The sequence below is a fragment of the Microchirus variegatus genome, assembly GCF_963457635.1.
Source record: "Microchirus variegatus genome assembly, chromosome: 9".
Taxonomy (NCBI): domain Eukaryota; kingdom Metazoa; phylum Chordata; class Actinopteri; order Pleuronectiformes; family Soleidae; genus Microchirus; species Microchirus variegatus.
Genome location: NC_139810.1, coordinates 6,003,004 through 6,017,326, shown reverse-complemented (window position 1 = coordinate 6,017,326; position 14,323 = coordinate 6,003,004). Strand labels below are relative to the sequence as shown.

At 43.0% G+C, this 14,323-nt stretch overlaps 1 protein-coding gene across 1 annotated transcript in view; it reads left to right on the top strand.

Moving 5' to 3' along the window:
* Positions 1 to 309: 309 nt before the first annotated feature.
* LOC310931879 (BICD cargo adaptor 2) overlaps positions 310 to 14,323 on the top strand; it is a gene marked incomplete at its 5' end in the record, with an annotated part of 61,217 nt that continues 47,203 nt past the window's right edge. The window contains one exon of the mRNA XM_083895118.1: positions 310 to 549. Coding sequence (XP_083751244.1) covers positions 310 to 549 — 240 coding nt within the window. The remainder of the gene's footprint in view (positions 550 to 14,323) is intronic.

The window sequence follows — 14,323 nt, the reverse complement described above, 5'->3', positions numbered from 1 at the left end:
TCCTGCCTCGGCTCTAGTGCTCCACGAAGCCGGGGGAGAGGAGAAGAAAACACAGGAGCTCAGCCATGGAGTGTTGAGGACGAGCTCCCCCGCCGGAAGACCATTTATCACCGTCACATACATGACCAAAGAACCGAGACCGTCAACGAGCGACGCAGGCGTAACAAACATGCAATTTAAGTACCGACGAATTTGAGCAGACCGCTTCTTCTTCTTCTTCTTCAAGGTTACACCGCTTGAAGACGCCACCGGCATCCCTTACCCACCACATCCCCACGTCACCTCACCGGCCGTCCGTCAGTACCGACCATGTCCGTGGAGGAGCAGGGATACCCCGACGCTATGCTGCTGCTGGAAGCCGGGCCGGAGTGGATGCGGGCCGAGATCGAGCGTCTCGCCCGGGAGCTGAGCGAGACCACGAGCGAGAAGATCCAGGCGGCGGAGTACGGTCTGGCGGTGCTGGAGGAGAAGCAGCAGCTCAAACAGCAGTACGACGACATGGAGATGGAGTACGAGGCCGTGAGGCAGGAGCTGGACCTGCTCAAACAGGTAAGATGTGCCTTAAATATGATATTATTATTCCAACTATTGGTGGTAATATGTGTTATATCAGCAGTTCACCTCATATTTATATTTAAGGTGCACTGAGTCTTTCTTGTCATATTTATTGTATTTGCGAGTAAAGTCAGAAATAGGGGACTTTGTCGTAATCTTCCTGTCATCCTTACAAGGTCAAAACTGCCAAGATGAGGAGGGGATGCGGGCTTCAGACCCACCCCCACCCCCTCCTTGGTCTGGGTGTCCCCCACTGCACTGCCACTTTTTTATTAATTTATGTATATGGGGCTCTTAAGGCATCTTCTTCAAGACATTCCTCTGTATTACTCGCAGCCAGTGTTGGTCGTGTATAGTTCCATCATTATTTCTGTTTTAATCAATGCAAAATGTACTGAGTCTTGTGGAACTCCATAATTACATGTACCTTTGTTACAGTACTTTATGTATGTTTTTTTTTTTTTTACCCCTTTTCAAAAATGATTTGGAACGTAACCAAGGGCCAATTCCAATTCCTATCTTAACCCTCAATCTCAACCCTTAATCTTAACTGGCCCTCAAAACCAAGTGTTGAGGGTTATTTTGTCACTTAGAAATGGGACACCCCTTAAATGCAGATATGTCTTCAGACTGTAGGGGGCAGAATAACGCGAAAAAGCTGCGTCCAGTCTGTCAACTCCAAAAAAAGAAGAAGAAGAACACATTTACGTCACGATTATTTATTACGATCCATTTGTCAGTCAAGTTATTAGGTTGTCAGTTAGTTATAAGATGATACTCATACAAATACCACAACCACGGACATATTCAGCTGACAGTTACCACACACCACAATGACGTCAGTAATCCATAATATGGGCCTAAACTAAGATAATACGATGGTTTTCATAATTTTTATATCTCTATTAACCAAGAAAATACTTCATTTGTAGCGTACTCGTTTCGCTGCTTTCGGCGCCATCTTTGTTATGTGAAAACATGCAATGCATTCTGGGTAGCCCTAGCTCCCAAGGGTGGTCTCGGAAAATCTCAATATTGAGGGCGATACAGCCCTTAAACTTGCCCCTCAACCTAATTTTTCTGAGAATCTGGACAGCACTTGCACTAGAGGGAGTGCACATTTTTGAGATTGAGGGTTAAGATTGAGGGTAAAGCAAGGATTTGGAATTCACCCTAACTCTTATATGTGTGACTTGCATTATCAGTGTGTGTCTTTCAGCTCAGATACAGTTGGAACTAGCAATACCAGTTCAGGAAAAAGTGGGCGGGGAGAGTCGGTTTGAATTTCGAAACTTCCCGCTCACAGCAGAGAGGAAACAGACGAGTTATGACCCTTTGGGAATGGAAAGAATGTTGAGAGCGATGACTCAAGCTGGGCCAGTGAGCCAGATAAAGGATGCGTCTGTTTTTCCAAACAGTGGTTGGACTTATTCCCTGCTGTCGTATCTGTCGCTGCGTGCAGATTTGCTTCACTCGCGCTCATCACAGTTTTGTCGGTGATTTAGCTGGAGCAGTGTGGCCACAGGGTGTAGCGTCAGGGTCTTTCACTCTGTTGACATCATCCTTTAACATATGGGCTCCTCAACTGATAGTTTACAAAGCTGACTCTGTGTAAAAGCCCCTTCTTTGCCATGCCAGGAATTTGCTCATCGCTCCCTTGGTGGGTTTTTGTGCTGTGTTAGGAGAGAGAGAGACGTCAGCAGCTGTCTGTGGCTCTCTCTTCTATTATACAGAAAGGAGGAGGTCTCGGGGCAGCTCCGGCTCTGATTCCCATGCACGTCTTTTGGCAAATTGGCCACAAGCTCAGCCACGGAGGAAAAAGTTTGAATAGAAGAAACAGACTGGAAATGGGTTTAAAGAGTAACCATGGCAGCAAACAAAAGGTGAAGCCGAAGAAGTGGGGACATTTTTGTGGTGGTTTCTCCGAACATGTCCTCGTTTTGAAAGAGTCTTGAATTGCGTCAGACCTTTTGTTTCTGTGTCATAATGGAGCGCAAACATCCGTAAGAGCGATAAAATAAATGGTGTGCTCAAAAAGCGCTGATCGTGGTTCTTTCTTTAGCCTTGGGCTTGGGTTTAGCTGGTTGTAGATCACTGATCAGATGTTAACGTTTTGAAAAACCACAGCTATGGGCCTTTATCTTTCCACCCACCCCCCATGTCTCCTTCTGTATGAAGTACAGAAGTGATGCTATCACAGGAGGAATACAAACACATCCTCCTCACACTATTTATAGGAGAATGGTATGCAGTGAGGGGAACAAACCAGTAGATAAGCCACTGTTACTGCAGTGGCTGAATATAAAGCTAATCATTTAAGACACTGTGACATGACAACATGTCATAAATAAACAGCGTCACATCCTTTAAAGCTTTCAGTGACCACTGTGTCCATAGCTGATGTTTAGGCTACGCTTACACTAGCACAGGTATTTTTAAAAACGACTTTCCCCTGCGTTTGTGCCTTTCGTTCGCGTTTGCACGTAAACAGAGAAACCTACGCTCCAAAAATTCGACCTTTTTTCCGTTTGGTCCATAAGATGTCAGAAAATTTAAAAAAAAACATTGATCAGTGTTTGTCAAACCTGGAAATGTCGATGTTCTTGAATGTCTTGTTTTGTCCATAAACCAAAATGATTCAGTATTAATGATTTCTTTTGTTATTTGGAGAAAAGACTAAGAAAATATTCACATTTAAGAAGCTGAAACAATCAGAAATCTTGTTTCAATCATGAAAAAAGCTTCAAAATGATTAATCGATTATCAAAATAGTTGGCGATAAATTTAGTAATCGATTAATCGTTTCAGCTCTAGTTGCGATCATCGCTGCTGTCACTCTGTCACTTGTATAGTTACATCCATACATCGAGGGTGAGATGTCAGTCGTTGTTGTTGTCGATGAGGATCCTGATTGGCTTGTATGGCTTTCTCCTTCTCCCTACACTGCCGCCCACAGGCTTGGCGTAGTTATGACGGCTCTCGACAGCTTATTTATGCGGGTTAATATAAATGGAAACTATTTTGAAAACGATGATGTGTGCACAAAGTTATTTTGGAAAATGTAAGGAAGAAAATATCCGTTTATAAAAATATCCAGCTAGTGTAAAACGTAGCCTTATTTGGGTACAAACGCCATCTTGTCCTACGTACATGGCTACTATTTACTCTCCTCGCAGCAATGTTTGGACGTGTCTTCGTCTTGGAGAGATTTACAGTACAGCGACGGGAGCTTCTCTGCAAATCTCTACTGTACAAACACAACAGAAAAGAAAACGGCTAAGATTTACGGTGTATTCGAATGCTCAAATATTCCCACTTTATTTCCTCCCCTTGGGCTGGACAACAATATTCACACTCAAACACACACCCACCACCCACGTACATGTGTGCTCCTGTCGAGGCTGGAAGATGGAGCAATTCTGTGCGGTGTTGTTGCTTAGTAACCTCACTGCTCCCTCAGCAGCTATAATGGCACGTATACTAAAAGAGAACCAGCATTTATAGGAATTATCCAGTAAATCTACCTGATCTCTGACATCAGATATCATATTTGTATGTGGAGCATATCTTGCAGCACAAGTCCAGTATCGGTTCATTCACTTGATTTCTGTCTCAACAGAATTATTACACACTAAGGTTATTGCTAAAATTGTGATTATTTTCCCCGTTCTTCTACACCTTTTGGCTCTTTCTGTCTACTGTAAGAGGGGTAAAGAACTTGACTCGAACCCGCCATAGGCTCGCTGATTGTAAATATAGCCCCTTTTCTACTGGCCTATACTATATCTAGCGTTTGTCTGCAATGGATTAATAGCAGCATTCACATCTATTTTGTTTATTTTCCCCACGATCTTGACAGCTCCACACCTTTAGTGCACCATTCAAGCGGCAATCTGAAGTTGCGTCAACATTGATGACGTTGAACGTGATAAACGGGTAGAATTCTCTACCAGAAATGGAAAAGTGTGGTAAAATATGTTAATAACTATTTTAAAAAATATGTTTTTGTTGTGCACAGTTATTGGTAACACTTTAGATTAGGGAACACATATTCACCATTCACTAGGTGCTTACTAACATGCATATAAGTAGCATACTAGCTCTTTATTAGCACGTATGTAGAAAAAATCTTAATCTATGTGGTAGAATAAGGTGTTTAATGATTACTAATAAAGGCCTAGTATGCTACTTATATATGTCAGTAAGCGCCTAGTTTATGTGTTCTCTAATCCAAAGCGTTGCCCAGTTGTTATATTGCGTGTTTACGTCTAGATGATAAGTCGCTCACTCTTCAAACGGTGCTCTGTGCATTAGTGGCTGCTCATGAAGGTGGACTTTTACCCGGTCACAGGGCGAATTAGCTGATGACGTTATACGGTAAACCAACCACACTACAGAACAGCGGTGGAAGAGCGTGAGCTGCCGTTGATGATATTCTTAAGTTAAGCCACTCATGGATGTGACACCACGTGCCACACCTCCAGCTGTAATTGTAATTCGAAGCAGAGTGCATGCTCCTGCATTTGTAGTCTGTGTGTGTGTAGAGAACTGAAGAGAACTCTATTATACCGTAAAATTCCCACTGGTTAAACCCAGGGCATCTCTTACAGGCACTTGAACAAAGGCCTAGAAAACCTCCTTGGGTCCTTGTTGCATTGCGACAAGTTCCAGACACCACACTGAAGTCATTGAGTCACCCACGGACCCTGGTTAATCTCCTCTCAGTGCAGCAGCAGCGGCAGCAGCAGCAGCAGCAGCAGCTGTGGAATTCAAACAGACAATAAGAACCCTAAATATTGTGGTGCTCAGTAAAAACCTGGGCCCAACTCACTGGCCAATCGTGCATGAGTGTGAGTGTCCACTGGGGTTGACAGGTCTTGGGTGTCATAGACGGACAGAGAGTTAAATGCCATCAGAACACATGTATGACAAAGGAGAGTCATAGAGCGGCGTCCCCCATTGTGGCTACATTTGAAAGGATTGGTCACTTTTGTCCCGTTTTGAAATGGCAAATCACTAAAGGATATGCGCCAGTGTCCTTCAACAAAGACATCTGTTGTGAGTCTAAGCCCTTTCTGTGGCGTTTAAATGGGTTGGATGCTGATTGGACGTCAAGGAGGACACGCAAACCCATCTGGCCACTTGGTGTGAGGCGTCGTAAATGAAGTTGGGAGTCAAATATTATTGGACTGCCACATTTCACGGACAGCTGCTCAACACTAAAAACCACTTGTTTCATTGACTCCAACCATTGAAGCCAATGAAAAAAATCTAGTATTTGATAGCACATATGAGGAGCCTTATAGTTGTGTCCTGTTTGTTGCAATTTCAATACAAAGACGATCAATGTGACCCATCCACCCATCCACCCATCCATCCATCCAGTGTCTACCGCTTTATCCTCCACCAGAGGGTCGCGGGGGAATGCTGTGCCCATCTCGGCTGACATAGGGCGATAGGCGGGGTCACACCCCGAACGGTTTGGCCAGTCTATCACAGGGCCACATATAGAGACAAACAACCATTCGCCCTTGTTCCAACCGGGGCTCCAACCTGGGTCTTCTTGCTGCAAAAGCAAGAGCACAAACCACTTCGCCAGCCGTGTGGTTTAGGGTTAGAGTTAGGGATTTGTGAGCCAACATCCATTAAAGGGATAGTTTGGAATTTTGGACACAAGACCTATTTTCCAACTCAGCCCGTGTGATGGAGACGTCTGGAGAAGTTTTCAAGAAATTTAATTCGGTTCTTCTAGTTGCCGAGTTCGCTGGTGTTATGGCATTACGCAAGTCAATGGTATCAGCTAGCATGGCATTAGAAACACTCATACCGACTCCACAATGCACCCGAGGCAAATCAATTGTAACGGCAGACTATCGATGTACATATCTGTGTTGATAGAATAATATTTGAAACAAAACTAACTTCGTGTCGCATGACGTTTTGAGGGACTACTTTCTCAGCTGAGACATAAATCCTTCAAATTGCAAGGTTGGTTTTATTTCAAACATTCCATCAACACAGATATGTACATCAATAGTCTGCCGTTACAATCGATTTGCCTCATGTGCACTGTGGAGTCGGTATGAGTGTTTCTAATGCCATGCTAGCTGATACCATTGACCTGCGCTAGCCATAGCACCAGCGAAACTCGGCAACTAGAAGAACTGATTGAAATTTCTTGAAAAGGTCTCCAGACGTCTCCATCACACCGGCTGAGTTGGAAAATAGGTCTTATGTCCAAAATTCTGAACTATCCCTTTAAATGTTTTAGAATTTCTTGTGGTTCATTCTAATCAGTGGTTTTTATCCACATTGTCTTTTGCTGCATATGAAGACTGCAATTCAGGGGGTAATCTTATCTAAATGGGACTAAATAAAGTCCCAAATCCTCTACCCTCTGGGGCTAAGAGGATGAATCCCAGCCGCTACGCACAGGGCTTACAGAGGTCTGGGTGTCTGCCAGGCCCTGCTACACTCGCCAGCCTCCACAGCCTCAGGGCAGGTGCGTGCAATTTTTAGGATAATGCTGGTCAGGTGCTCTTGGGAAACTGCCCTCTTCTTCCCTTGCCTTGGTCCAGTAGCCTGCAAAAGTTTGCTGCCAAGCCTCGCAGGCTGTTGTTGATTGTTGCCCGGCCTGGCCATGTTTCTATATGAATCTGCCATTTCCGTATGAACGTGCAACTTGCTGCTCGATCCTCAAGATCCACTCACGTAGACTTACGTTGCCCTGGTCTCGTCGTGTCACATAAGGACGTCCATCTGGTATCGCAAAGTAATGAAAGAATCATTCCGCCGTGTTTTTAGGTTACAGTATAATGGTCTGCTGCTAATCTCTTATGATTAGAGGAGCTTTTGTCCTGAACAAAATCTAAAAGTTCAAATTGAGGTCATTAATGGGGGTCTATTTTAAATAGTGGAGCGTTTGTGCACTGTTTAAATGAAAAGTACTGCATAGGCAATGAGTTTATTGGCTGTTGTTTACATGGTTTCTCCCTCAAGGCCTGTAAAAAGACGAACACAATATCATGACCGTACTTTCCCTTATCTAATTTTGTGTGCGTCATCACATTACACTTTAAGACACTTCCCTCTGGCTACAGTAAACATGTGTATAGTTATGATTTAGTTATGAGGTAATCCTCTCGGGATGTGAATGTTTTGGTGGCTCACAATTCGATTCCGATTCTTAGGGTCACGATTCGATTCAAAATTGATTCTCGATTCAAAAATGTATACAATGCATAGTGTGTTAAGGCAAATTATGGCATCAAAACAGGTTTACAGGTTTTTTTTTGTGATCACGCAAAGGCAAACTTAAGACAAAAGTTAACATTTATTCATTCAAAACAAATAAAAACTTACTTACTGTACAAAAAACTGCCTTTACTGCCTTTTTCTCCCAGAAGTTACAAAAATAAACTTTTTGAAGTTTATGAATCGATTCAGAATCGTGGATGATTAGAAACGCGATTCCTATGTGAATCGATTCCCCCCCCACCCATATAATCCTCATTCACTTACAGATGAACGCCAATGAAGCAGAATATTTTATTTATTTTATGACTTGACCCTCCGTTGAGCTGCAAGTGATGATTACTTTCAGTGTTGATTTTTAATATTTTCTCCATTAATTGATTAGTTGTCAGCCAAACGTGTTCAGCTTACAGTTATACAGGAGAAAAGACACCAGAGGATACTGGAAGCAGACAACTTCTACAGTTCTTTTGGTTGCAGCCATAATTCAAATACTTCAAATGTATTTATTTTGAAATGCCCCCGATGAGATTAGATTGACGGAAGTCAAACGTGCACGTAGTTAAGTGGTACGACAGACCAGCAGGGTCACGATTCTTGTGTTGTAATCCAATTACTGCAGACTTGGGCTGGATCAGGCAGGGGTCCAGGCTAAATGCAGGGGATGAGCTCATAGTAACGACCGGGTGCCTCTGACAATACAACATACAACAGAACTCGGGCTATCGAGCCAGCTCTAATTTCAAGGCTGCGACGGTGCAAAAATGATTATGAATTATTAGAACACACAGGAGCTTGTGTGCACTCACATGGGTCGTTTGTGTGTGAGAAAACGCAATGTGCTCCTTATCTGTTCTCCACTTGTGCAGTGGTTGTGTGGAGTTTCATTGTGTCTCGCTTCCTGACGCCTAATTGTACTTTTATCACGGCAAACAGTTTATTGGCGTAATTGATTTTGAGTTATTACTTTTGGACTTTAAGATAAACCTCCTTATTTTGTGTGTTAGGTAATGTTGTTTTCACTGTAATGCTAATCTTTCTGTGTCCACTTTTTGTAACTCAAGATGCCATGTTGCATCATGTTTGACATGGATACACCCATGTGCCTGTTCAAGCACATGCAGGGGTTTCCTGTAGGCCTGTAAACTACAGTGCAGTTCAGCTCAGGTAAACTCGATCAGAGTCCATGCACAGTGGGCAATACCATTCAACTGGACGACTGTCCTTGTCCAAGTATACAAGCCTTATGGTGTGTTTCCACTGGCTTTTCTCCATTACCTGCTCTACCAGAGTGCCAGCCACTGATTGGTCAGAGACGTCCGACACAAGAATCAAGCTGAACAATGCCAAACTGTAGATCAGTTATAAAGACTTAAAGGTGCATTACGTAATAAATCTAAAGCAATTGGTCGTAAAATCCTCCTAATATGTCACAGAGACTCAGGAATAATGTTCATATAACAAACTGAACTCACCAACAACAACAGTACAGCATTAAAAAAATATTTTGCAGACTGCAAATCATGTTTATGTTTTGAAATCATGTTTTGGCATGTGGCGCCACCTACCGCCGTCTACCAATCATTGCAGTCAGTAGAGTCTCCGCTGCCAAGCAACCACGGGTTGCCAGTTACGTCAGAAAACGAAACCTAAAAGACCTCGGTATTTTGAAATTGAACGTAGTAACCGTTTTTTGGCCACATTCTTACATATGGCACATTTAACAATCCTAAAAATGTGGGTTTGTTTCCAACAATTACTGCTTCACAAAAAATCAAGGTACACACTGGACGGGTCGCAAGGACAAACAACCAATATAGGGGTCTCAAACTCAAATGACCTGAGGGCCAATGCGCATCTATTGTAGTCAAGAGGGGGCCGGTCTAACCTAAAACAACTGTTCACAATATTGCATCATGATATCACACGTATACTTAATAATACTATTTATGATGCAAAATTAATGTATTAATATCAAAAACAGACATTTATTTTAAATTATGTAAATAATAGTGTGGACAACTATAATTAAAATTCGTGCCAGGAGCCGTTTCGGCCACTGCCATTTGTAACTATGACCAAATGTCTTATTATTATTATTAGTGTTATAAAAAACATTGATAGCAAACATATATTATATTCTATCACCTCACTGGCAGCTGTGCCTCAGCTACACACTGTGTTTAAAAGACGGTGAAGTCGTGGGCCGCGTTTTCATTATAACATGATATTAAGTGGGGGGCCGCATGTAATCGATTGGGGGGGCCGCTAGTTTGAGACCCCTGATTTAGTGTCAAACTATTAACTTGGAAAAAGACTGGTTTGATTTTAGCCATTTCACTGCTCATTGTATCCATTCCGATCGTAGACAAAAGCCAGATGTTCGTGGGTGTTTGTGGGTTTTTGACCTGTGTATTGGTTTGTCTTCTTTTGTCTTACATAAACCAGAATGAATCATCTCAAAATGTGGGCAGAGTCTTAAGTTTGTGGCTAGTTTTCTTGAACCCTGCCTGCTTCGTTCTTTTAATAGAGTCTGTAGATTAACCCTTGGGAAAGTAAAGGGCTGGGTCAGATTGCTTACATATTATCTTCTCTGTTACAGCATGATTAGAGTAGAATGACACTGTTGAATGCCTCCATTGAGGTTTTTTTTTGGGGGCGTTCTGTTTTATACATCTAGACCATAATGTCTCCCACAGAGTCGAAGCTTCCTGCTCCTTTAAATCGTTCTTCTTGCATGTATTGAAATCAGAACTGGCCTCCCTCGCTCCCACTGCTCTGCATCCTGTTTACTTGGCTGAGGAAGTCTATGACTTATGTCTCTGCACCAGTCCGGATATATATATATATATATATTTTATTTTTTTCTGAGGGTGAATCAGAGGAAGCGACCACATGAGGGTCATCAGGCCTCAGTCACCTGTGTTCCACCACAGACAACAAGGAGGAAGTCTTGACAATGAATATGTTTTCTTTAATGAGAAGTATGGTATATCTCGCTTTTCCTGCTGTGTCAAATCTCAACATTCTAGACTTTAACAGAACAGCAGAGACAGAAAATGAGACACAGCATTGATTGCACCCTTTGTATTTTGTGTCTCCAAATCTACCCGGCAGTAGCCTTTTGTTCTTTTTAAATATGCCATCCACTACCCTACAAAAGTTTGGGGTCACTTAGAAATGTCCTTATTTTTGAAGGAAAAGCACTTTTTTTCTCTACACTCTATACATTGTTAATGTGGTAAAAGACTAGCTGCAAACGTCTGGTTTTTAATGGAATATGTACATAGGTGTATAGAGGCCCATTTCCAGTGTTCTAATGGTACATTGTGTTTGCTAATCGTGTTAGAAGACTATTGGATGATTAGAAAACCCTTGAAAACCCTTGTGCGATGATGTTAGCACAGCTGAAAACAGCAATGTATGAAGGGGAAAATAATTATTTGGAATAAAAATCATTATTTCTTATCTTGTCAATGTCTTGACTATATTTTCTATTCATTTTGCAACTCTTTTGATGAATGACAGGTTGACTTTTAATGGAAAAAAATTGTATAGGTGACCCCAAACTTTTGAACGCTTAAATAAAGCCTGACAAACCCAATTTTGAAATTCTCTGCCAGCAACTCTCCAGATGCATTCTGTCTTCTCACAAATGTCCTTTTTATGACCTTACTAAATCAGCAAAATATTCAAGAAAGATTATAACACATGGTGTTATATACTGGGGTTTGAATACTGGGGTATTTTTGAGCACTTTAAATTCATGGAAATATCCCCTGAGAAACAAAAGATAAGAGATGGGGGGGGGTATAAATTAGCATACATGACAAGCAGGAATGAAGTTGGTGGTGGCTTTACGAGCACAGATGGTGGCGGGCGCCCCTGACTCCACCCTTTTGAGATTCACACACACACACACACACACACACACATACACACACATCCTGCCATTTGGATGAGGTTTGTTCCAAAGAGCATTTTCCTGATTCGAAGAGATGAGATGCAGACTCATCGTGTTTACTCGGGCACAAACTGGCGCACCCTTCTCTGGTTCCTCTGAAATTCTACACACTCTGCTCATCTCAATTATCAGCTCACTGCCTGGCGAGCACCTCCCATAATCTCGCTCTAAATGAATTAAACCAGAGGGCAGGTAGGAAAAGCATATTCTCGTTTTGATAGGCCATCTATTCAAACATTAGCAGTTTCAAAGAGGTGTCCCGTCCCCCCGTCCCCCCACACACGTCTTTGCTTGCACATACCCACTCCCTGCCACCACCATCCTCTTTATTCCCCCAACCTCCCATAATAAATAGGCTAGCGGCCCTGAGGCTCCCTGTCACAGTGGTCTTGGGTCTCATGGAGTCGATGCTTTGAAACCCTCCAGCAGAGGTGTAACGGGGACAGGGAGGGAGGAAATGGGAATAGAAAAAGAGTTGTATAGGGGGGGTGGTGGGTGCTGGCTGTACAGCAATAACAACATTAGAGTTTGGCAGAGGAGGGGGTTTAAATTGGATGTGTGCCAGTCTCTCAGGGGTCCTTGAGAGACGAGGGTATAGAAATGGAAAGGTTTTTTTTGTGTGAGGGGGAACTGGATGGGCAATCCCAAGAGTTCTCTGTGGGAACCAGATCTCGCTCTTTTAGACGGTAGAAGAATAGGAGTCTGCCTATAAGTAGCTTAATGAGTTTAAGAGAGTGCAAAGAAAAGTGTTGTTTTTTTGGACAAATATAGTGTCGTAAAGATGTAGCTCATTGGACAGACATCAGTTGGCTTTTTACTTTAAGTCGATGTGCTTTTGCTTAAGCCCAATTTATACTCCTTTACTGCGAAAAGTACTGTACTTAGGTTACAGAGACCGCTCGACGTCGCCAGAGAGCCGGCAAGGACGACAAGGGCTGCGATTTGTCCTCAGGACAGGCCGAGGTAACGCTGCTCTGTGCCGGCCACTGAAAGCGAACCGAGCGTCCACAGAGGCGGAGCTGATCACCGCCGACAACGTCGCTGCCAAACTATAAATACGTCATATCTTAATACACACAAAACCCCATCTTTAGACCCTAAATGGCTAATTTCTCGCTCAAATGATCTTAAAACTGCGTTCCTGGACACAGAAAAGTGAGAAACGGCCACTGTTTCAATGTTATTCAGCTGCAACAACAACAACAACAACAACAACAACAGTCTTTTTTCTCTTGAACGCCATTGCTCACTGTAGCCAAAAGCATAACAACCTTACGTAGCGACCCCTACTGATCGGGGGGGGGGGGGGGAAATTGCAGTGCGTATCCGGCACCACGAGAACCGTGGTTACGCAGTCGGAGATGTATAATGTTGCCTTTATCTTTCATCAAGAGGTTGACTGGTTGATTTTTCTGCGCTGTATTCAGGTTTTCTTGTTTATTTTACCTTCAGTGACTTATTTGTGCACAGATGCGATGAGCCTAGATCCAAGTGAGCTGAGCTCATTCTTTACAAACTGACAGGGTCTCGTATGGAAGGTTTTGCCACTCTGACCTATGACTTTAACCTCGGTGGTAGCGAGAATGTGCCACCAAACAGTCACATACAGGTTTTAATTACCTCAAATGGGGAAGGGAGGCCATCCGCCTCCGTCTGGCCTGGGGAACAAGGACAGGACCTGCCCCAGAGAGTAGACCGAGGATGAATGGGGAGCTAGGACACAGGGGAGTTCAGTGCGGCAGCACATGGACACTGGAACGACATCATTATGATTGACTTGAGTAGTTTATGAATTATAAATAGATTTATTCAAGAAGAGACGTGAGGTTTTCACTTTAGATTGGAAGCCACAGGAAAAAAGGTTCTACAGTCCCTCCCCCACCCCTTTCAGCTCCTCAACCTGATTGATTAGACTTGTCCTGCCACTAATGGGTGAGTCTAGGATGATGAGGGGAAGCTCATGAAGGGGATAATATGCAGAATGTAACTAATACATGGTTATTGGTCAGTTTAAAGCACATACAAATCTAGATTCAGCGTCAGTTTCCCCTTCCCCCTTCACCCTACAATCTTCCTGACCTTGGACTTTGGAAGAAAATGAAATCACATGTGTGTTGTGAGTTCACAAACGCATGTACATGTGTTTATGTGTAACATGTCTGGCCCCAGCTGCTCCCCCTCATCTGTCGTTCACAACTGTTTAACAGCTGTTTCGCTGTGCAAGACGCATGTAAAGGTTCCACAGGGAGCAGTGAAGTATTCTGAGAAATGAATTAAGTTCAAGACCAATCCCATTTCTCATTTTTACCCCCCATACCCCCCCCCCCCGTGCCCATCCCCCACGCGGAACTTGTCAATAGAGTGGTTATAATCGAGCTACAACATGCCGTCTTCAAAAAAATGACGAAACAAAACAATGAGAGCTGTAGTCCGCTGTCATGTTGCCGTTGTGGACTCCAGGCATTAAACATTCAGAAAATGTCTTGTAATGCTGTAATCATCAACATTTAACTTACAAAATAGTTTTCGTTTGCAATAAACGCACATTTT